General features: G+C 42.9%; 1 protein-coding gene across 2 annotated transcripts in view; it reads right to left on the minus strand.

The window, feature by feature from the left end:
* Nucleotides 1–4,374: 4,374 nt before the first annotated feature.
* Nucleotides 4,375–24,333, minus strand: part of WLS (Wnt ligand secretion mediator) — a 75,158-nt gene continuing 55,199 nt past the window's right edge. Inside the window, exons 4-12 of one of the 2 annotated variants that reach the window (XM_061633392.1) lie at nt 24,039–24,200; nt 23,226–23,362; nt 22,438–22,606; nt 20,469–20,566; nt 15,784–15,847; nt 12,335–12,478; nt 10,326–10,409; nt 9,136–9,289; nt 4,375–5,362 (exon numbers count right to left, since the gene is read on the minus strand). In XM_061633392.1, coding sequence (XP_061489376.1) covers nt 5,253–5,362; nt 9,136–9,289; nt 10,326–10,409; nt 12,335–12,478; nt 15,784–15,847; nt 20,469–20,566; nt 22,438–22,606; nt 23,226–23,362; nt 24,039–24,200 — 1,122 coding nt within the window. In that variant the 3' untranslated portion in view covers nt 4,375–5,252. Of the gene's footprint in view, nt 5,363–7,950; nt 8,756–9,135; nt 9,290–10,325; nt 10,410–12,334; nt 12,479–15,783; nt 15,848–20,468; nt 20,567–22,437; nt 22,607–23,225; nt 23,363–24,038; nt 24,201–24,333 lie in introns of those variants that run through there. The other variant, XM_061633393.1, reaches the window with a different exon arrangement.

Raw genomic sequence — 24,333 nt, forward strand, 5'->3', positions numbered from 1 at the left:
TACCAGGGACTCAAATGGGGGAGGACAAGAGAGCGTATTTCCCTCCTCTGTAGATGTTTTTGCTATAAAACTCCAAAAAACCCTTTGTGTTGGTTTAATTTTAAATCCTAGATTACTTCATCCTGCCGCCAGCAGATGGCACCAAACAGCTTCAACATCACAGATGAGTCACTGATTTTTAAATCCAATTTCTTAATCAATGAGAAGGCGAGGAAACATTTAACTCTTGGGTTTGGTTTGCAGGACCCGCTTCTCTTTGGAAATAATAAAAAAACAGGCCTCATTTAGACCTAGGAGAGTAGGTTAGAAGAATGGGGTAGGGTTGCCAGGTTCCTGTCCCGAGACTGATCCTGTATCTTTAGGAGAAGAGAAAGTCAGCCAAGTGCAGGTGTTCTTGCAAGACTGTAATGGGAAAAACCACAAGGTTGAATTCTCCCTTCCCCTTGCACAACTTTTAAAGATACCGAGTTGTGCAAAGGGAAGGGAGAATTCCACCTTGTGGTTTTTCCCATTACAGTCTTGCAAGAACACCTGCACTTGACTGACTTTCTCTTCTCCTAAAGATACAGGATCAGTCTCAGGCCCTGAACCTGGCAACCCTAGAATGGGGTGAAAACTTGGGATCCAGAAGGTAGATGGTTGTAGTTCCCCAACCATGAATGCAATCATCTTTTGGGGAATCTACAGTAGGGCCCTGCTTACTGGTGCTTTGCTTCCCGGTGTTCCGCTAATGTGGCGGCTTTGATTTCACTTTTTAAAAGCCAATTTTGCCGTTTTGCGACATTTTCGCGTCATTTTTGCGCTACGGCACAGTTATATTCAATGAGGTTCTGTTTTACGGCGATTTCCGCTTTACGGCGGGGGTCTGGAATGGAACCCACCGTATAAGCGGGGCCTGCCTGTACAAACTTGGGGAGGGGGGGCGATGCCTCTTGGAAATAAATGCAGAATACTGGAAAGAAGCAGCCTTCCTTCCTCAGCCCCTTGCTCTGTTTTTCTTTAATAGTCACTGGAAATGTGGAGAAAGAAAAATAAAGTGCCCCCCCTTTACGGGAAGTGCTGGAGATCCTACTCTCTTAGAAACCTTACTGCTTACCAGTGCCGGATTTAGGCATAAGCTAAACAAGCTACAGCTTAGGGCCTCACAATCCGCAGGGGCCTCAAAAAATTTCAGAATTTTTTGGGGGGTCTTTTAAAATTTTATGTGTACTGAATATATATATCTGGTGTAATTTTTTAACAAAGGGCCTCCAAGCTTTATATAGCTTAGGGTCTCACCAAGTCTAAATCCGGCACTGCTGCTTACTGTGCTTAGAGAAAGGCACTCTGCACATACTTGAAAACTTTGTTTTCTGCATGCACCAAGGCTGAACTCCAGTACTAAAAGCTGTCTCCAGAGCTAAATCCTGTCAAGCCCATATTAAGCACTGAATGAAGAAATGGATGAATTCTACAAGTGTGTACCTTGTACTTGCAAAAGTCACCTGCAAACAAGGTGGGGAGCTCCTCCACCCATCTCAAGTGGCATACTGAGGATGGGGAATTATTGCAATCACTTACTGATGTGGGAATCCAAGCCCTCCATTTGAAAGAAATAGTCCAACACACCATAAAAGCTGACTTTCTATGAACTGAGGTGCTCTTTGCATGGTACTGCAGTTGCCTGGGAGCTATTTTACCAAGAATTTATCCATGAGGTTGAAATCCTGCAGATATTTACCACCCATTGAACTCAGTGAGACATTTCTGAGTAGCACACATATAATTGCACTGTTAAGGAGGCCCACAACCCAAAGTTTAGGATCAATCATGCTGGATCTAATTCAGAGGTCACCAACCTGTGTGCACCACAGTGCGCACCATACCTCTTATGGTGCCCCCAAAGGGTCTCTGTAAATATCCCCTCAAAAACCCACAATGCACGAGAGACTGCTCTTACTGCTCAGTTCGGATGCTAGGATTGGATACCCACCCCTCTTCTGTTCTGAACAAAGAAGAAATGCAAAGAGGTTTTCTCTGCGAGTGCAACAGTGGCTAATACAGATGCTTTTTCCATAATTGACATAGGGAGGCATGGTTGTACTATTTTGTGGCACCATTCTTTTTTCTTGATCTTTTAGATATGGCAGCAATTTTGTGTTATGCCATGTCCTCGTGACAGCTATTTCATGAGTGGCACCCTCAAAATTCCAATGTGTCCATTGGCTCAAAATGATTGGTGACCCCTGACCTAATTAGAGGAGAGCTATCCCCTCCCCCCTTTCTTCACTGCAGGAAAATGTAAGATCTGATAAAAGCCAATGAATAAAATGTAAGAAGTCACTAATGGCAAAGGTGTGTGTGTTTTTACAAGAAAGGGAAGTGAGGTATTAGATAGAAATTCTGCAACACAGTTCGTAAATATCTGTCCAAATGGGTAAACCCATCAAGACAGAATAGTTATTATTAGCATTTATTAACTGCTCTTCACTCAGAGGTCCCAGGGCAGGTTACAACTACTTTAAAATATAGTGTAAGAAACAATTAAGCCACCCGAGTCACAAAATATGGTGGGTCCTAAAAAAATACATCTCGGGTGTCAAAGGCCAGGGTAAAGAGGATATAGAGATTACTCAAAGCTTGAGAGTAATTTCTCTTTGTTGCTTTAGCTTGAAATGATGCAGTTATCAAAATGAACCCTACAGCAGAATGAACTGGGTAAGAATTCTGAAGCAGTAACATAGACTGTACCCCTTCAACATGCGAGTACACACATTTTTTAATGTTCTCATATGACTCGGTGAAAGTAGAAAAGGTGCATAGCAGGGAGTTTTGTTGCTGTTTAAATTAGGGAGCATTCAAAAATGGTATCTCCCCTACCTGGAGCCTGAAGTGGTAGGGTCTACTCTACCACCTCAGGACTCTACTACCTAATTCTGCTGCATGTGTAGACCAGGCGTATAACTCCCATGGCATCATGTATGCAACTTGTGGGTTTGCGTTTTGTTTTGAGTGAATTGCCATTCTGTGAGCATCAGGAGTGGAAAAATCTGGGAGAGAATTCATGTCTAGGCAAGACAGATCTTCAATAAAGAGAAAAATGCACAGCAAAGGAGCGTGTATGGTCACTGTCTGGGGTTTGCTCTCAACTCAATGGGATATAATCCTTTTACCCTCACAACTCCTCTGTAGAAACACATACAGTAGCATAAAGTGCAAGTATGATAATCGGTCTAGAATTCAAAACATGGATGTGTTTATCCTAAGTTTTCAAAAGACTTCTAGCAAACCCTGGACATTTAAGTGCCTCAGCCTAGGGTCCTTACTCTGCTCTGCTTCAGATGCTGCAAATACTAAGCCATGTGTGGGGAACTTTTGACCTTCCAGTTGTTGCTGAACTACAACTCCCATCAGCCCTCCCCCTTCAAGCATGGGCAATGGCCAGGGATGATGGAGTGGTAGTTCAACAACATCTGGAGCCAAAGGCTCCCCACAGCTGTACTAAACCATTATACCTCTGCAGTTAAGAGAGCTTCCTCATTCCTTGTTATTTCCCTATTTCTCTTCCACCTTTACCCATTCCCTTTTTTGCCAGCCTAAAACCTTTTTTGGTCATTGCCTAGCAACCCCAAAATGCAGTATGGTTATCCAAGCTAGCAGAATAGCCTTCCTGCTAAGCCGTGATCTTGGCAATCATGTTGCCACAGCACAAAGTAGCTGAATGCCACTTGCAAATCAGACTTCTGTACTGATTGCCGCTTAATGGGGCTCCTTTAATGGGCAACATCTGCTATTCACACTTGGGGGAGAGCCCATCTGTAGAAGTGGGCCTGCCCATATCATTTAGAAGCCTTTACAGGGCCTGTAGAGCAGGATCGCTTCCACAGACATGACTTTCCACTGCATAACTGCCCTGCCCTCTCCCTTCCATGTGTTTAAAACTGTTGGGAGGACAATGCCTGCAAATGTCTGAGGGAAAGATTAACACCTGCATGGAGAATGGTAATGCTGCTTCATTAAAACTGCATCACATCACCAAGAGGGAGACTTCCTCAAAAAACAGTTTGCAACTTGGCTTTTTGCATGAGTCATCTGACAGAGTTTGCATGTTCTACCCTAGGTGGTGGGAGATTCTTTAGCAGCTTCCAGAATACTGAAACCAGCCCTGTTGCAATAATATGCTCCTTATAAACAATAGAATTCTGCTTAACCCAATGAAAGATGGGGCCCTCTTCTCCCCAATCTTAAACTATCAATTTGCCTGAATTATGTTTACATTTATGAAACTATGGTGGTGATTGCCCACTGGAATACATTGAATCTCCAGCAGATGTCAGCAGCTTAAAATACAACATTAACTTACATGTTTCTCTACAAAAAAGTCAACAAAATCCATAACATTTGTATATTTTATTCATAGTACAAAAAAAAGATCTACAGTATTCCCCAGGTTACTTGGAGCATTTATTAAAAGAAAAGAAAAAGAACAACATTTTAAAACCACATACACGCACACTCTTTCAGTTCCATGGATTATGTATCATACAAGTAAACAGGGATTATTAGGGCATATAAAAAGGTATCTACACCAGATAGACTTGTTAGTGTTCACAGACACACACACACTTTCTCTCGCGCTCATACACACAGTTTGACTTAAAGCTGAAATGCCCTTTTTGTACCAAAACTTTACAAAAAGTAGTGTTACGCTAAACTATGAAAGAAGCCATGAATGTGTTTATTAAAGCATGTAAATATTAACTGAACTGCATAAGTGTGATATAAATAAAGAACAAAAATGATTCTAAATGTAGGCATTGGAAACTATGGAATAAAACCTCAACTTAGAAAGAACATAAAGTGTTCAGATATGTTTCCCAAAAATGTCCATAGCAGAAGCAGCAGCAGGTGTGTTGATAATTAATGAGATATTGATCCAAAGGTCATACAAGGAAATGGGCACCTATCCTTTCACTAAGTCAACTCTCATTCTCTCTTTTTTCTTCTTTTGGAGTTAATATTCTCAAGACAAACTAGGAGTGTTGGGAAAAGAAGTCAAATCTGATGAGAGCCCCTTCCCCAAAGAAAGATACACCATTATCAAGCAGCATTTCCAACTTTTCTTGCCAAGTTGCTACCATTCTATGAAAATACACCATCAGTGCTAGGCACTTTTGGGATGATTTCATTCAGACACATATCCTTATCAGGAAGTACCATCATCATTCCGTGTGTCACCTGCAGTTTGTGCCTAATGAGTTGCGCTTTCATGGTTACTCCTGGGCTTCCTTGCGAGCTAGTTTGTAAACTTCTGTTGGCCCATCCATGCGGGTTATGGTTGTAGTGAGCTGAAGTTCCTCTCCACAGTTGACTCCCAGGTCTCCTGAAAATGTAAATCCATGCTCAGACAAAGCTCAACCTCAGTGTGGAGAAAGTAATGGAACAGACCTCTACAAGACTTTGGAAGTGAACATTGTTTCTGAAAAGTTGGCACTAATAGAACAATTTCTTTAAGAATCTTTATATCAAAATTTGAAACACAACTCAGATGCCAATATGCAGGATTCTCAGACAGTTCCTGAACTGAGGCAGAATCTGGTACAGAGAACACATCTCTAGGTGATTTGTCCACATGATTATTATATAGCCATGGGAGTGGCTGTACACTATAGCCAGCATGGATTTTTTGCATCTTGCAATATTAAATTGAAAATACCCCCATGCCATTCTGATGCTTCCCATAAGCTCATTTCAAAACAAAACCTTACAAAACTTATAGTCCTGAACTCAGAAACGCTTGCTTAACAACCCTCTAAATGTTCATGGCGATACACAAAACAGAGAGAATTGAGAGTTCAGAGTGTAAAACAAGAGAGAAAAATCCAGACCCCTGTTGGACTTTTTCCTGTCAGTGGTCTCATAATTTGTTGAAATTAATTAAAAATCAGCCATGTTCACAGAGTACCTGTAATCCTATTACTGACCTTGCCCCATACTCTGACCTTCATCTTCTGCAGTTTAAAAGATAAAAAAATGCCTGGCTGAGTTTTAATTAATTTAAGAAATTTAACATTGAAGTCTATTATAGCGTTGGGCATGGTCAGTAAGAACCATCAGTGTTCTAACAGCCAGACTCACAGTTGTTTGGCTTGGCTAATCAGAAGGCCACACCCAGGCCAGACATTTATTTTACTTTAGATAGTCATGGCTTCCTCCAAAGAATCCTGGGAAGTATAGTTTGTGAAGGGTGCCGAGAGTTGTTAGGAGACTCCTATTCCCTTGACAGAGCTCTAGTGGCCAGAGTGGTTTAACAGTCAGCCCCTCTTCTGGGGATTGTTGCTCTGTGAGGGGAATAGGGCCTCTCCTAGCAACTCTCAGCACCCTTCACAAACTACACTTCCCAGGATTCTTTGGGGGAAGCCACGACTGCCTAAAGTGAAATAAAGTTCTGGTGTGGATGTGGCCAGGGACAGCTTTGGTTAAATCTGGGTGGGAGGCTACATGTATATGCTGTAGAATAAAAAGGCGGGGGAAACTCTGAAAAACAATGATACTGTTCACAGTGTTTTCCTTTTAAATAATAATAATAATAAAATTTTATTTGTTAGTCGCCTATCTGTCCGAGTTAATGGACACTCTAGGCGACGTACAACAATGCAAAATACATAAATCAATATACAAATCAACAAGTCATAACATCAATTCATCTAAAACCATCCTTCAATTAATACACCATAAAACTAGTCCACCCCAGAAACCCCATAGGCCTGCCTGAATAGCCAGGTCTTTAAGGCTCGGCGAAAACCCATCAGGGAGGAGGCATGTCGAAGGTCAAAAGGAAGCAAGTTCCAGAGGGTGGGGGCCACGATCGAAAATGCCCTCTCTCTGGTCCGCACCAGCCTAGCTGTTTTAACCGGTGGGACCGAGAGACGGTCTTGTGAGGCTGATCTTGTTTGGCGGCATAATTGGTGATACTGGAGGCGTTCCTTCAGATAAACTGGGCCGAAACCGTATAGGGTTTTAAAGGTCAATACCAACACCTTGAATTGGGCCCGGTAAACAACTGGTAACCAGTGTAGGTCTACCAACACTGGGGTGATATGATCCCAGCGACGGCTCTGCTTTATCAAGCGTGCTGCCGCATTCTGTACCAGCTGCAATTTCTGGACCGTTTTCAAGGGTAACCCCACGTAGAGCGCATTACAGTAGTCTAAGCGAGAGGAGACCAGGGCATGTATCACTCGTGGGAGCAGATGTACAGGAAGGTAGGGTCGCAGCCTCTGTATCAGATGTAATTGATACCAAGCTGCCCGGCTCACTGCCGAAACCTGAGCCTCCATGGACAGCTGGGAGTCAAGAATGACCCCTAGGCTGCGGACTTGGTCCTTCAGGGGTAATCTCACCCCATTAAGCACCAAGTCTAAATCTTCCAACCTTCTCCTATCACCCACAAGCAACACCTCGGTCTTGTTGGGGTTTAGCTTCAGTCTGTTCTCTCCCATCCATCCACTTACGGACTCCAGGCATTTGGACAAGGTATTCACAGCCAACTCTGGTGAGGACTTAAATGAGAGATAGAGCTGAGTGTCACCCGCATATTGGTGACACTGCAGACCAAAACTCCTGATGATGGCTCCCAGCGGTTTCACATAGATGTTGAATAGCATGGGGGAGAGGATAGAACCCTGTGGCACTCCACAGTTGAGAGGCCAAGGAAAGGAAAGGAAAGGGACTTTCCCTCTGCCTAGTGCCCACCCATCCAATCTCTTCCCTTCCACTTCTTTCCCTTCCCCCTCCTCCCCCTCCCTGCCCCTCCCCCAAGTCAGTTTCACCTATCCTAAGTATGACTGTATAGAACTCAAAAAGCATGCGGATCATCAAACCTGCTCGCCCCTTCCCTTGCCCTTCCCTCCCCCCTTTCCCTCTCCTGTCCCCTCCTCTCTTCCTCCTCCATGGTCAATTTTACCTATTCTAAGCATGATTGCATGGGAGTAAATCCAATTGAACTCAATAAGCATGCAATTGATCAGACCTGCCTTTCCCCTTCCCCCATGCCCTCTCTCCTCTCCTCTTCAAATTCTTCCAAGCGACACAGGAAGTGGATTGGACTGTGAAAGACCAACACAATTTGTGTTAAAAAAAATTTACAAATTTGCAGGGCAGTTCAATATCTCAGAGAGGAGGTCAGGTCTCCTGCTCCCCTAGTGCATTCACTATAGCTGCTCAATTTCCCTGCTTTTTAAAGTTTAATAGAAATATCTGTTGGCTATAGGTATGTTCTTAAACTGCTATCTTTTTGGCCTATTAGTGAATTATTATTAAATTTGTATCACAGGAGCCCCTGAGAGGCAAACAAACAACAAAACTCTAAAAACATCATCTTTAAAAGAATTCCAACACAGATGATCAATAAATGTACAATTCAAATAGGTGACTTTACATACTTGCGTTGGTTCAGTATTATCTATCCAAGTATTACACACTGGCTACAGCAGGGGTAGGGAGATTTCAGGCTACAGGAATTTTTTTTTTTACTAGAAAACTGAGGTCCATTAACTGAAGCCAGGTGTGAAACAGGGTACCCTCAAACTGCAGGGACTTAACCATGGTCTTGAAGCCTTGTTGCCGTTGGCAACTAACTTTTTAGAACAAATGCACACTTGAGCAACGTATTTAGCTCAGGAATTTGTTATCAGTAGCAGTACTTATCTTACAGTCCTGTTACACAAAAATAAACTCCTGGATTCCCGCTCCAGGCTTTCTTCATCTCAGCAGCCTAATTTAGAAAGTGCAGGGGGTGGGGGTGGGGAGAGGGAGAAAGCCTTTTTGTCATTGCTGTTGACAAACCCTTGGTGATCTACTGCACATCACCCAGAGATCTATCAGTATATTCCAAGGCTATCTTCTGCCCACCCTACACTCTATCTCTGCATGACTAGAATAAGAAATAGACATATCCAAAAAACCATTATATAGGTCTTCCCCTGATACACTCAATATAGGATCATTTATTTGCTGTCACAATTGCATGCTCAACATAATCAGGGTTGTAATGATAGGGTTCTTAAGACTTGAAACAAACAGAAGCCCCATTCTTTTAATTAATAGTTACTGATTTCCAACCAAGTCACAGCTGCATCAAACCTTGTATCTCACCATTCGATTGATCTTCACCATAGTTTTTGTGTGAGGGTGCATACAGGAACATCAGAGCAAAGACATAAAGATTCCACATCCCATAAATCCCTGTGAAAAAGGCACTGTTCACTTCAACTGTGAGGTTCCCCCATTTCCATTGGCCTTCAGTCACCTACCCAGGAGAAAGAGTAGGCATAATCAAGTGAGGAACACAAATGCATAGGTAGAGCAGAAAAGGCAATCAAATCTCAACCATAGCATTAGATAAGGGGGCCTTTCCACACCAGAAACCATGCATCCTTTCTTCTCCCCAGTCCTCATTCCTATGCAAGACCTTATTGGTTGCTCTCTCTACTTGCAATGACTCGAAAAAAAGGAAACAGGGATAGCCCCATCCCAAGCCATGTGGCTCAAGTGGTGGATTGTACACCCCCCAGTTGCCACCACAACTCCTTGGATGGCTAACTCTGATACTGTTGCTGCTCCCTCTTGCTCAGCCAGGTACAGACGCTCCCTGCCTTACCTTGAGGAAGGGGTCCTTCCCCAGAGCAGGGCACTGAGGTGAGGGCATCTGCAGGGCTGCCACTGGCAAATTAGTTAAAACATTTCCTGAAACAACATTTTAAACTGTAATTTGTTGCCATTGCAGCAAAGCAGCAGAGGAGCAAGCAATTTCTGGGCAATCTTGCCCATAATGCCTGTCTAAGGAAGGACCCCTTCCTCAGCGAAGGAGGATCTGTGCTGTCACTTTGTCAGTGGCAATCAAGCAGACAGTGTGCCCACACTATTGCCACCACTTTGTGAATGACAGGCAGGCGATCAGTGGGTGGGAAGGAGGCGGCAGCTATGGGGCCCATCTCAGAGGGTACAATGCCTTGTGCTGGGCCTGGAAGCAAAGCAGTCCGAGTAAATGTTTAGTAGGGAAATACTGCCAAGGTCCATTCTTCACCGCTCTCCAAACGTGCACCATGCTAAAGGTCCACATCAAGAAATGTATACCATCGTGTCTTGGAAGAAGAATAAAAGCCCAAGTTCTTAATGAAAAGGTTCCTTGTTGATCACAACACTTTATTAGTGAAGCATCAGATGAAGTATCCTTACCCAAAGCACTATAAAAATTTTCCAGCAAGCTTTTAAAAACAATCCAGTCACCACTATGCAGGCACAATTTGCAGAAATTCTACATTAAGTGATTTTAGGATACTCACCTGACTGACAATGAAAAATATTACAGTCATGGCAGCACAAGCTAACGTGATCAGCATCAAGAACTTGAATCTAAAAATCAGCCCCTAGGGGGAGACAGAAACGTAACAAGTGGGGGTAAATACGTAAAGTCCCTCAAATATTTCAAAACAGAGGCTCTGTTAATAAAATCAGTTTATTAAAACTGTTAAGAAAATAGAGAGATCTGTTATGATTCTCACAACTTTCCAGCTATAGTCTGTGCCACCAAGCCAAAACCTCAAGTATACATTTGCCTTATGTTACTGAGAGTGGCCACCCTCCATTCCCCAACCACTTGTATGTTCCCAAATATACAATTTACAAGCTTCTCCATTGTTTTCTCTTTTTTATGCTTGCTCCTGGCAAGCAGAAGACAGACTAAAAGGGCCAAGTGCCCTTATTTCTTAGTCTGGGGTAACCTGAAAGCCTTCCCATGAACCATGGGGAAGGGCTATAAGCTCAGTGGGAGTGGCAGAGCCATCTGCTTGGCACGCCAAAGGTCTCTGATTCAAACTCAGGCAGTGTTGGGAATGCCTTAAAGACAGAGCTGCTGCCAATCATTGCAAACAAGAATGAGTCATGGTTTGAAGCCTTGGTAGAAGGCAGCTTCCTGTGCTCCTATGGGGTCATCTTTTGGAAACATTTTCCTTCTATAAAAATGCACCCAAAAGGCAACGCACTGAAATATCAGAGGGACCGGCTGCGACAGGCAGGTGATCAGTGGGTGGGAAGGACGAGGAGGCTATGGAACCCATCTCAGACATGGTCCTCTTTTTTTTTCTTCTGAACAGTGATTAACTGAGGGAACAGATATATGGTAAAATACAATGAAGTAACCCAATTGCTGTTGACACAATGTCGGCAGGAAGAAGGTAACGAATGAGCACAAGGATCAGAAACTCGGCCAAAGCATGGTTGAAAAACAATGATGTGCAGAAACCCTTGCCTATAGGATTGCTGTATCTGTGTGATCAGTTAGGGGGGAAGGGCAAGAAAGATCTTAGCCAAAGCCTAAAAATACATCACTACACTGCGACACTATTTCTGCAGGAAGAGATATTGAGAAGCTGAAAGGCTTTTAATCTTTTTCACAGGTAAGAGTGCCACATAAAAGAATAATTTTACTTCTTGTGTGTTGCTTAATCTGCGAGATGTGTGTAGTCACCTGTGTATACTCTTCCACAGTACTGTATATCCGTTAGTTTCCATCATGCCAATCTACATTGTAACACAGTAGTCTCAGCGGTAATGGCAATGAAGGCCCTGGCAATGTTTGGCTTAGCTACTTGCCTGCCACAGAAGGAACAAGCAATCAGAAGAGATTCTGCCTATCATTTGCCGAGGTGCTCTGATTCAAAGAGTCTCTGCCCAACATTGGTTGAGCTGTTTTCATATTTGAGAAAGGCAGGGTAGGAAGAAAGGACTATAGCAAAGACAAATAGGCTACAAGGGCCTACAGGGACGCAGCAGCTAGGGAGCTGAGAAAGCATACAACATGGGAAGTGAAAGGATCTCATAAATGGAGGAGAGGACAAAACTGAGAGGAGTCAGGGAGGAAAGAAGATTGGGAGGAAAGAAGCCCAGAGAAGAGCTGCAAATCTCTCCACGAGACTCTTGTTAGGCCCCATCTGAACTATACTTTTAAAGCAGCACAGGTCATGGCTTCCCCCACAGAATCCTGGGAACTATAGTTTGTTAACAGGGCTAATAAATGTTAGGAGAACAAGGGAACTCTAAGAATTACAACTCTGTAAGGGGAACAGGGGTCTCATAACTGTCACCATCTTTAACAAACTACAGTTCCCAGGATTCTCTGGGAAAAGTCATGACTGTTTATAGTGGTATGACAATTTTAAATGTATAGTGCAGATAGGGCCCTAGTGACAAAATAGCTTGGCTGTTTGGTTACAATTCACTGGTCACTTATTGGAATATCGATCCAAAGTGTAATTTTTAAAAAACATTTCCAGCCCACCTTCAGATTCCTTACCTCATAATGAAGCCTGCGAACTTTGCTCATTGCTGGGAGGCTGGACTGTTTGCCACTGATATTTCTGAACACTTGAAACACCATAAAACACAAGAACAAGAAATAGAGACAAAGGCAGATTCCGGCAACGATAATAAATGCCATCTGAACCATAAAGTTAAGTTACTTGACAAACACAGTAGACAGGCACAGAGATAGCAACAGGCAATTTGCATGGCTTTGCTAAAGTTATCACAACAGTGCTCAGAGGGAAAACATTCAATTTCCTACACATGTGAAAATGAGGCTGTGCATGCATAAAAAAGCCCCTTCTTTGGGGTCAGTTCCAGACCTGATGTGCTCCTATGGTTCCCTTGGACTCTTGACATGGAATTAATGTGGGATAAAATACTGACAGCGTCAGGAGGCTGGAAATGTTATTTCCATTCCATTGGAACATACACAGATGCTTGGAAGCAGTCACCAACTGGAACTCTGTGGAAAGATTTGCTGAAGATTTGAGATGAAGCGCAAGCAGAGTATTAGCGTATCTCAATTTAGCAGTAAGAATTAATGAAAGCCAGAAAGTGCTCCTGGCCCAAGCATGTGGTCTTAAAAATGAGCAATTGTTTTTAGGAACACAGACATGACAGAAAATATTTAAAAATATAAAAAGCCTTGTGCTAAGATGGTAGGGAAGGTGCACAAAGAAATTTGTTTAGAGCAGGATTAGGGAGATGGTAGATTGGGATCTATTAGAAGATACCTGGGTAGTTTTTGTAGTAGATTGGCTCCAACTGCCAAGTATTTTAACAATGGCAACAAGCCCACCTCCCAAAAAGTTAGGCTGCTGAAACAAAAACTATGGGGGAAAACCAGGAGCAGATTTTTGTATCAAAGGGCTGTGACCTCAAGTCCTGGGCTGAGCACGTGTCCCGATCCTTCATTCTCAGTATATGTCTGCCCTCCCAAGCCACTATTTCACACTTTGGGATGGCTGATGGACCTTGAGGTTCTAGCAAAAAACACATAACCCAACCCCAAAAGATGCGGATTTTACAAGCCTGGTCTGCCTGTCCCCGATTTAGATTGCAAGCTAAAAGTGACTTCCGGGAAGGGTGACTTAGCCTGTGCCTGCTTTTGAGACGGGCTCCTGCCTCAAAAGAAGCTTATTCAGATATATCAGTCAGTTTTTTCTTTTTTTTTTGACTGATTAAACTTCTCCCGGGTAGGGAGAAACGAAGAGATTAACCTCAAAGCCTATTTTTGTTGGGACGACCAGATCTCATTAATTTATGGGACGAGGTCCAGCCGACGAAGGTGGGACGGATTTTTAACAGCAAGCTCTATCTGATAAAGCGAACGTTCACCTTATCTTCTAAGAGAGAACGCACTAACAGGCAAGCACCCTTCTTTCTATATTTTTCTTTTACTTGACTTAAATTGTTGCTGTTTAAAAGAGATTTGCCAGATTGATCAGTTTTTGACATCTCACTGGGGAGCCATAACTTCTCTCTGCTACGCACTAATTAATAGCTTATCTCTGTTTTTGTTGCAAAAAGCTGTCCTGGATTTGCATTCTAAAGATATACACAGAAGAGGGATTTCTATTCCAGATTTTTATTTTGAAAAATATTATACTGTTTTGAGACTACTCTCTTTTTGGTCTATTTTATTTTGACGAATCTGTTTCTTGACGATTGCCATTAATTGTTTCGATCCTGGGAACTGCATTTTGTTTACTTAACTATTGGAGAGATAAGGCTGTCTGCTCTGTTTATACTGTGATGTCACCAAGTTTGGAGTATTAACCCAATTGTTGCTGAAATAAGAAGTGGTTTTCCTATATTTTTCTTTTAAAATGGCAATTAAGAAAGTGGCTGAAAATCTGGAAATAACTATGTTTCAGAAAATAATGGATGAGATTGAGATAATGAAAATTGAATTGAGTAAAATGAAGCAGGAGATTAAAGATATAAGGGTCCCTGTGAGAGAGGTGACCCTGGAAGGGGTCCCTGTGAGAGAGGAGACCCCGGAGATTGGAACAGGGGTCCCTGTGAGAGAGGTGACCCTGGAGACTGGAATAGGGGTCCCTGTGAGAGAGGAGATCCCGGAGATTGGAACCAACGTGGAACAGGAACAAGATTTGGAGTCTATGGACTTTAGAAATAAAATCTATTGTTTGGAACTCAATGTTATCTCTGAAGAAATGAATGAAGATTCTAGAGATAAAGTTATCAATGGCATGGATAATCTTCTGGACTGGAATGATGTGATGGAGCCCAATATAGAGAAAATCTATGGAATTAACTGCAGCCATGTGACAATGGAAAAACTTTTAAGAGATGACCCAGTGTATTTTGAAAAAAAGAACAGAGATATGATTTTACAGCAGTATTTCAGCAACCTATTCAGAATGGATGGCAAGAAAATATTTGGGATAGAGGTAATCCCCATCAGACTCTTACTATATGACTATGGCTTTGACAGCAAGATTATTATGGAATACTGATAATGGAAGATTGGATATTGAAATTACTGGACTTAACAAGACTACTGAAGATGGAAGATGGAAAATGGAACTAATAGAGATAATAGAACAATGGCTACTGAAATTATTGAACCTAACAGATTCTGATGTGATGGATTAATTGAAATGTTTATTTTGACTATGGTTATGACAATAAGATTATCATAATTAGTAATGAGATGGATTAATCGATATGCTTATCTGGAAAAAAAAATTGATAGATATATTTCTTAAAGAATTGAAACCTCTCTTTGACTTTTTGTGGAAAGAATAAAGTAATGTTTATGAGATTTGATGATTAAGTAAGATAACTACTGGAGGAAAGTGATTTTATAATATGACTTAAGAGACAGGATTGTTATATATTATAGACTTATAACTGATTTGATCTTTGACAAATGGGAAGTCAATATTTTACTCTTTATTTTTTATTTTTGTTTTTTTTTTCTTTTTTTCTTTTTGTTTAACTATTTTTGATTTTGTTTTTTGTCTTTGAATGTTTTATGATTTTGTCTTGTATGTTTTATGAAAATCTGAATAAAAATTATTGAAAAAAAAAAAAGATTGCAAGCTAAAAGTACTGCAGTGACATTCAGGTTTTATCACTACCCTTGTAGCTTGATAAGCAGTCACTTCTGTGTGCACTAGACAACCAACAAAATAGTTTCTTGTTCTAATGACAACCCCATAAACATATCACCCATTTTAATTACCAGAGATTCATAAAATCAGTTCCACTGGTCCTCAAGATGCTCCACAATATTTAAGTGAAAAGTTCCTATCAGTTTATTGGCGTTGCCTTCCTAGAGTTAACAGGCTTTTCAGCAGGTTCGGAAAGTCCCTGAAGAAAATGCAGCCATAGCTTCAAACCTTCACTTCCTACACCCTACCATAACAAGCAAAATGCACGGCTTTTGTTGAAGTGAAAAGCAAAGGATACAGCCAACTCAGTGCCAACATCTGTGGTCCAGATACTGTAGAATGGATTTTTTAATTGCACCCCTCTGGAAATGGAAGGGAATCAGCAGAATAAATTATACACAGCAAAGTATAATATAAAGCAGCAATTCCCCTTGCAATTTGGAAGGACAAGTAGAGCAGTGTTACAGGACAGCCCTGCTGGGATCCATGCAAGGGAAGCATGTTTCACATTGAACAATTTAAAGCGTGTATAAAACTGAACAATGCCAGAAATGTGGATACCTTTCGTGGTTTCTGTGCAACTCCTGTTGTTACATTTTACTGTATTATACAGCCACAAGAGTGGCTGTATACTATAGCCAGTGTGGATTTTTCACATTCCGCAATGTTAAATTGAAAATACCCCCATGCCATTCTGATGCTTCCCATAAGCTCATTTCAAAACAAAACCTTACAAAACTTATAGTCCTCAACTCAGAAACGCTTGCTTAACAACCCTGTCAATTTTCATGGCGATACACAAAACAGTCAGAGAGAATCGAGAGTTCAAAGTCTAAAAAGAGGAAAAAACCTCAGAGCCCTTTTGGACTTTTTTCTCTGAGAGTTCTCATAATCTGTTGAAATTCATTAAAAATCAGCCATGTTCACAGAGTACCTGTAATCCTAATACTGACCTTGCCCCATACCCTGACCTTCATCTTCTGCAGTTTAAAAGTTTAAAAAATGCCTGGCTGATTTTTAATTAATTTAATAACTAATGGCTTGCACCCTATGATAGCGTGGGGCATGCACAGTAAGAACCGTCAGAATTCTAAAAGCCTCACAGCTGCTGGGCTTGCCTAAGCAGGGGGCCACACCCACACTAGACTTTGATTTCACGTGAGACAGTCATGGCTTCCCTCAGAGAATCCTGGGAAGTGTAGTTTGTGAAGAGTGCTGAGAGGAGACTCCTGTTCCCCTGAGAGAGCTCCAGTGGCCAGACTGGTTTAACAGTCAGCCACTCTGATTGAAGGTCTGTGAGGGGAACAGGGCGTCTCCTAGCACCTCTCAGCACCCTTCACTAACTACATTTCCCAGGATTCTTTGAGCGAAACCATGACTATCCAAAGTGAAATAAAGGCCTGGTGTGGATGTGGCAGGGAAAGCTTTGGTTTAAATTTGGGTGGGAGGCTACATGTGCCTGCTGTAGAATAAAAAGGTGAGGGAAACACAAAAAAGCAATGATACTGTTCACAATGTCTTCCTTTTGGAAAGGAAAGGGGCTTCCCCTCTGTCCAGTGCCCACCCGCCCAATCTTCTCCCCCTCCCTTCCCTCCCCCTCCCCCTTCCCTGGGACTACAACCTGGGAGAGACCAGGGCTCGAATCCCCACACAGCCATGAAGCTGCCTCTCAGCCTCAGAGGAATGGTGAAACCACCTCTGAATACCGTTTACCATGAAAACCCTATTCAAAGGGTCACCATAAGTCCGGTCAACTTGAAGGTAGTCCATTTCCATTTTCAAACATGATTGCATAGAAATAAATCCCATTGAACTCAAAAAGTATGCAAATGATCAAACCCACCCTCCCTTCTCCTCCCTCCTATCCCCTCCCTCTTGCCCCTTCTCTCCCCCTTCCTTTGCCCCTCCCTCCCCTTCCCCTTCCTCCTCCCCATGGTCAGTTTTACCTATCTTAAGCATGATTGCACGGAAGTAAATACCATTGAACTCTATAAGCATATAAATGATCAAACCTGCCCTCCCCTTGTCGGGCCCAGGATGGGAGGCAATAACCGAACTCGTGGGTGTGTTTAATTCTTTCTTTATTAAGGAAATTACAACATTGAATTTACTGCGCTTCATGCAAACCTCTAATCTAACTCACTGGATTCCCTAACTATCTAATCCTGCAGCGTTGAAAGAAAGTTGACAGAGCAAACTTTTCCTGCCTCCCCATCACTTATGAAGGAGGGAGGCGGGCACGCAGCCTCACGCTTCTTCGGAGAGATCCCCCTCCCTCCGCCTTTTTCTGCTCCTCCCTCCTCTGCCGTCTTCGAGCTCGAGGGGAGGGGGGATCCTTGGGTCCCTCTCCTTCCGAGGTACTGACGTCTCTATCCCATCCGGGGGGGGGGCGGGTGAGTGGAAACTGGACTCCGGCTTCTTTCCAGGGCTACTGGGCTGAGGAGGGGTTACGTATCCTCTTCCCTCCGACTCCTCCTCCATCTTCCCTCCCCGCTGCTCGAAGGGAGGTGTGAGAACTGGTAGGGATGAGTCCCTGGCCGTTGGAATCCCAAGGTCTCTTACTGTAGACATCTCTCTCTCTCCCCCCTCCTCTTCCACTCCCCAGCTGCAACTCCTGGAATTCCAAATCCCCCTCCCCACTGTCTCCCACATCGATCCCAATCCAAAGTCTCGACACCCCTCCCTCTTCCTTTGCCCCCCTCCAATATGCTCCTTCCCCTTCCCACTCTCCCCACTCCTCTTCCCCTATGGTCAGTTTTTCCTATCCTAACAAAGATTGCACAGGAGTAAATCCCATTAAACTCAATAAGCATGCAAATGATCAGACCTGCTTTTCCCCTCTCCTCTCCCTTCCTCCTCCCCTCCCCTCTTCCTTCTTCCTCCTCCCCTGCCCACTCCAGCCCTCCCTCCCTCCCCCCCCCCCGGTCAGTTTTACCTATCCTAAGCATGATTGCACAGGAGTAAATCGCACTGAATTCAATAAACATGCAAATGATCAAACCTGTCCTTCTCCTCCCCTCCCCCTCCTGCCTGCTCCCATCCCAGTTCTCCCCTCTGCGTTTCCTCTCCTCCCTCCTCCTCCCCCTCCCCTCCCCATCCTCTATGGTCAGTTTCACTTATCCTAAGCATGACCGCAGGGGAGTAAATCCCATTGAACTCAATAAGCATGCAAATGATCAATCCATTCTCAGCAAACTTGCACAGGAGCCCGTTTCTTACCTCCCAGATTAAAAAGCACGGAAATTCACTAATAGGCAAAAAACCTTGTGGTTTAAGAATATACCTATAGCCCACAGCTATTTCTATCAAACTTTAAAAAGCAGGGAAATTGGACAGCTATAGTGAATGCACCAGGGGAGCAGGAGACCTGACCTCGTCTCTGAGATATTGGACTGCCCTACAAATTGGTCAAAATGCAAACACCATTTGGGTTGGTCTTTCACAGTCCAATCCACTTCCTGTGTAGCTTGGAAGAATTTGGTAACATGTGCCTCTGAGCATATGGTGAGAGCGTATGGCTGGGAGAGAATGTGGTCTGAAATCCAGGAGAGCTGCTGCTAGTCCATGTGGACAACAGAGAGCTAGATGGACCAATGGTCTGACTCAGTATAAGGCAGCTTCCTATGTTCCTAACGTAATGATTAAACAAAAACAACATGAAAATGTTAGAAGAGCAGCAGCCAGCGACTCAGATAAAAACAGCAGCAGCCATTCTTAAAATACAGCGCCATAATTCACCCCAAAGCCTAAAGGGCCCCTCGAAAGGCCAAAAAGGAGGGAGCCAAATGTATTGCCAGACATGCAGGGGCACCACAGAAAAGGCTCTGTCTCCGATACAACTGCTCTCACTGGTGGAACAGACACCAGGCTTCAGACACTGATCCTAAGGCTTGGGAAGGTACATGTGAATCCAGGAGGTCCTACAAAGAACCTTTAAAACCCAGCATCTTATATTGATTTTAAAGTAGTTGTATAGTCTATACTTTTTTTTTTTGTATACTAAAATTGATCTGATTGATGTTAGTTATCAAAGCCCAGGCTATAACTGAAAAGGGGGCTGTTGTCTCTTCATCACCAGGAAGTCTAGAATTAAGAAAGAAGGGGAGGTAACTCTAATGAACCATGGCACAGGATCATGCTTGGTTCCATTTATATGAGGAGACTTGGGGAGCAATTAGATGTATTAAAAAAAACAAGCAGCAGCCAAACATAGCAGCCCTGTGCCTCCATCCTCCTCTTCTCTTTCACTCATAACACACTGTAATGAAATGCATGATATGACAAACATACCTTGGACTATCCTCATTCCACATCACTGGCTGCTTAGCCTGCAGTGCACAGCAAGGAAACACATAATGTGATCTACATCATGTCATGCATTTCATTACCACAAATTACGGGGCCGGTGGTGGTGGTAGTGGTGCTGTAGACAAGGTTCCATTAGTTTTGGTGGCAGCCACAAAAGTTTGGTAGTATCTAGTTCTTTCCGCATTCAAACATTTGCTGGAAACCAAACATCAGCAGATCCCAGGCCATTCTTGTAAATTATGTTTTGAGCCCAAAATGGAGAAGCCATTTAGTTACATCATAACTTCTTTTACTGATCTTTAAATCTTAAAAATGTGACATGACAACACCTCTTTGTTTGATGGGGGAGCTTCTGGATGCAAATGCAAACATAGCTGCAGTGACAAAAAGGGAATCATTTAATGCGAATATCAAGAAAGGAACAAATATCCTGCAGGTCTATACTGTTATTACAAAAAGGCCACACTGTGAAACAGGATCTTGGAATTTGGGTAGAAGCCTCTCTGTACCAGCATTTCAGCACGTGAGACCAGAATGCTACTGTGTTTCAGTGCTGTATTTTCTTATTGTCACAAGCCATTTTGGTTATTCTAATAGGAAAGCAGGATATAAATAAAAAAAATTGAACATATTAAGATTATGGAAATGCTCTTTTAAAAAAGGCTGTGCAATTACCTCTCACACATGTCAAAGACAAAAAGACAGAAGGAGCCTACACCTATCGGTCCAACTTGTTTCCAGTAAGCTGAGAAATGATTTCTTTCACTTTGATCCTAAAAATAAAATAAAAAATAGAAGACAGCAGAATGATTTGCAAATGGGAAGTATGAGATAAAAAAACAAACCTAACATTTCACCTGTATAATAAATACGCCACTCAAGCAGACTGTTGCAAGGCATAGTATAGTGAAGCATACTTTAAAAGAAATTGTGTTGGTGTTCTACTTAGCTACTAAATAAACTGCAAACTGCAGGGCTTTAGTATGCAGCTCCTCAGGCCTCTACTTGCAGAGTGATGCCGATGTCACTTTGCCACGGAGTTCAGTGTTCTGCCCACTGGTGTGATTCCTGCTGGCTTTAGGCCTGCAGAAAGCCTCAAAAAGGGATCGATCTTCTGGGTGCAGAGAGGGACTGAGCTGGCCCACGATCCACTTGACGGCATCAGGCCCAATTTGGGCCTGACCGCTATACCAGCTCCAGGGTTTAGCCTGCCTGCCCCCTGGCCTTCTACCCCGACCAGCCTGAGTGGTGGGGTTTCAAATGCAGTAGTGCTATGCTGCTTTATCATGCCCTGCTACTGCCTGGGCATGTTCAGGATTGCTCTGACCACCTGATAGAGCTTGCAAGCAAGCTCCACTCCCCACAAGACCTACAGACCTGAAAATGTGATCATTCTATTGGGAATCAGTTTTAAAATTTCTTTACCAGCATTAGACAATTACATTTCATGATTTTCCAAAGGGTCATAACAGCCAAGATAGTGAGATCTCAAACCCAGTTGTCTTCCTCAACATATGAGCAGAGCCGCCCCTAGGGGCTGGGAAGCAGGGCAGTTGCACCCAGCCCCGCGCTTTGGGGGCCCCCGCACTTGGCGATCTGAATAAATGTGGTGCCATGAGTTCCCTCCTGCCTGCCAGGCTTTGCCCATTGTCAGGCTGGGAAGCTAAAAGGAGCAATGGCATCCAAGGGAATGTACAGTCCCAAGGAGCTCCTGCGACCTGTAAAATGGCCAGCGAGGAGAACCGCCACCATCTGAAAACAATGGGCCTCCTCGTGCTCCTACTGTCGCAGAAGCGAGCTGGAGAGTGTCTCTCTCACGGCTGCAGTAGCGAGCTGGTGGGGGGAGGGGCAGAGCAACAGTCTACTAAGGGAGCTGCAGGAGCGAGCTCCTAACCACTGAAAGAATGCAATCCGTCGCTGCTGCCTGGAGCCTAAGAGGGAACGAAGCAGGCGGCAAGGATGGGTGTAAGGCTGCAAGGGGAGCTGCAGCCACAGACTCTCAGGCAAGGCTCGTAAAACAAGGGAGGACTGAGCCCGACAGGGGGACAGGGGCTGCCGCAACCCCCAACAAAGGGACTAAGGAGGGGGAAAGAGAAACAAACAAGAACCCCCAACAAACACCCCAGTGAAAATGAAAAAGGTGAAAGAGGGAAGGGAACAAAAGGAAAAAATCAGTCCCACATACTCGATCACTCACAAAGTATTTTCTGCAATGAGGAAAACTTATCATATGCGACACCATTGCAATGTTTAAACCTGATTTCTAAGGTTCATGATTCATTTCCAAATCTCCCTATTGTTTTAAGAATTTTATTGATAATGTATGTGTGTATGTATGTAATTCGTAAATAAAATCTCTCTCTCTCTCTAAATATATATATATAGAGAGAGAGAAAGAATGTGTGGGGGGGGGCAACTATGCTTTTGCCCCGGGCCCCGCACATGCTAAGGGCGGACCTGCATATGAGCAATCTCCTTTGCTTGAAATTCATTGACTAAAAAATGCATATACAGATCCTGTTTGGCTGATTGCTGAATAAAAGCAAATTCTAAAATATTTTCCCAGTAGCTAAATTTTTTTTTTCTTAAGAGGAAAATCCACACACACAGTATTATGCCCACAAATGCATATGATTACACCTACCATCATATGCTCTCCACAGAAGATAATCCAAAAAGACAAAAGCATTGCATAGAAGATTCCTTGGCGTATATCTCCAAACAGCAACATCCATGTCCAATCAAATCCAATAGAAAACCATTCTACTGGGATGTTTATGAAGGTCATAGAGATCCCAAGAGCAAAGATTACTCTGGAAAAAAACAACAATACTTTCAGAACCTTTTCCAGAGAAATTGCCACTATGATCATCCCAACGAAACTCAAGACATTCAAGTGATGTTCAAAGAAAGACAACAGTTAGCCATTCCCATTCAAATTAATATGTCACACTGGTATGATTTACTATTCCCCGCCCCCAAATCTTACAAAAAGTTCACTGGAAGATTAGCCAGCAAGTTCCATCTTAAAAGGAAACTACTGATCTAGATTGTCTATGAACAAGCAATCCCTCTCTTAGCTGATTTGTTCCAGACCTATTGCAATGAGAACTTTCCATAGATGTGATGATCAGCCAGGAAGTTTTGTGATTCTTTGGAGTTCATGGAGGTAGATACAACAGGCTTGATGCATTCAAGCCAAACTTAGGAAATGAAGCCTAACAGGCTTTTTAATATACAAGCAAAAACCTATGATGGGTTAACGCATCTGACTACTGAATGAACTGCCACAAGCCCATCAAAGCCAATGGAAGAGTCATTTATTGCCATTCCATCACTAACCACTTACATGAGTTCTTCCCCCTTACCAAATTCATATTGAACTTCCTAAGTTCTGCAGTCTACAAAGTGTCCTAGATGATCTTCACTCACTTTTCTAGGAGGACAGGTGCCCGTGTCATCAGCATGATCCGCCTCCAGTACCAAATCATGATGATGAAGATGCTAGGTGTAAGGAAGGTTTTCATTGCAAACCACACTTGTGTAAAGCCTCCATTTTGATGGATACCCTGGAAGCGAGAACAAGTTTAAATGCTGCATTTCTTTACTTTCCAAGCACAGGATCCATTCTGCATTAACCACAATACCTTGCAACAGCATGGTGAGGCTCAAGAAACAAACTATTTGAGGAGGGAAGAAACCCCTGTGAAGAAGTGCATCAAGCAAATTCTTTTAAAAGGCTACTTAATCATGAAAATATTGTAACATAAACAGATTCTTATTTATTAATGTACAAAAGAATGGACGGCTTTTCAAAATTCTGAGCATAGGCACAACAGGTGAAGACACAATTTGTAGTTTGATAAGGGTGCTGAGAGTTGTTAAGTGACCCTTATTCTGATCACAGAGCTACAGTTCCCAGGGTGGTGTAGGAATCAATCCAACTTCCCAGGGAATTTTTTGGTGTTTTATCGACAGCAGGAAGAGGAAGAAGAAACCAAAACAAAACTTCGAGATATCATGGCAGAGTTTCCAGTTGCGGTGGGTGTGGTACTCCATAGGCATCCACAATTCTAATGTTCCTTTCTTGTTCCATTCAACCAAACAGAAATTAAATTACCATCTTCCAAAGACTATCCCATATGAAATAAGTTTTAACACCTGGATTTAGGTTTGCTAGCAACTTCAGCGCTTTTAAGTTTACAGGGAGGAGATCAACACAGAGTTTAAATAAAGAACATTTACCACTAGACGGATATCTTTGATTTCTCCAATTCCCACATTGACACCTTTCTTTTCGTTCACTGGTAGACGAATATTGATCAGGTAGAATTTGTGAACAACAGTTCCAATCTCCATGAATGGAAGTACCTCACAGTCATAGAATTTGCCTTCATGCTCTTTGGTCTGTTGGAACATCGGGAAGGGGAAAGACACAACCATCAGCATTAGTTTGTGAGTGCTCATAAAAATGATAACATTTTCCAAAATGACAGATTATTTTAGCCCAGGAGGGTAATGAGAGATGGAAAAGTGTTTT

Source organism: Rhineura floridana, chromosome 6 (assembly GCF_030035675.1).
Source record: "Rhineura floridana isolate rRhiFlo1 chromosome 6, rRhiFlo1.hap2, whole genome shotgun sequence".
Taxonomy (NCBI): Eukaryota; Metazoa; Chordata; class Lepidosauria; order Squamata; family Rhineuridae; genus Rhineura; species Rhineura floridana.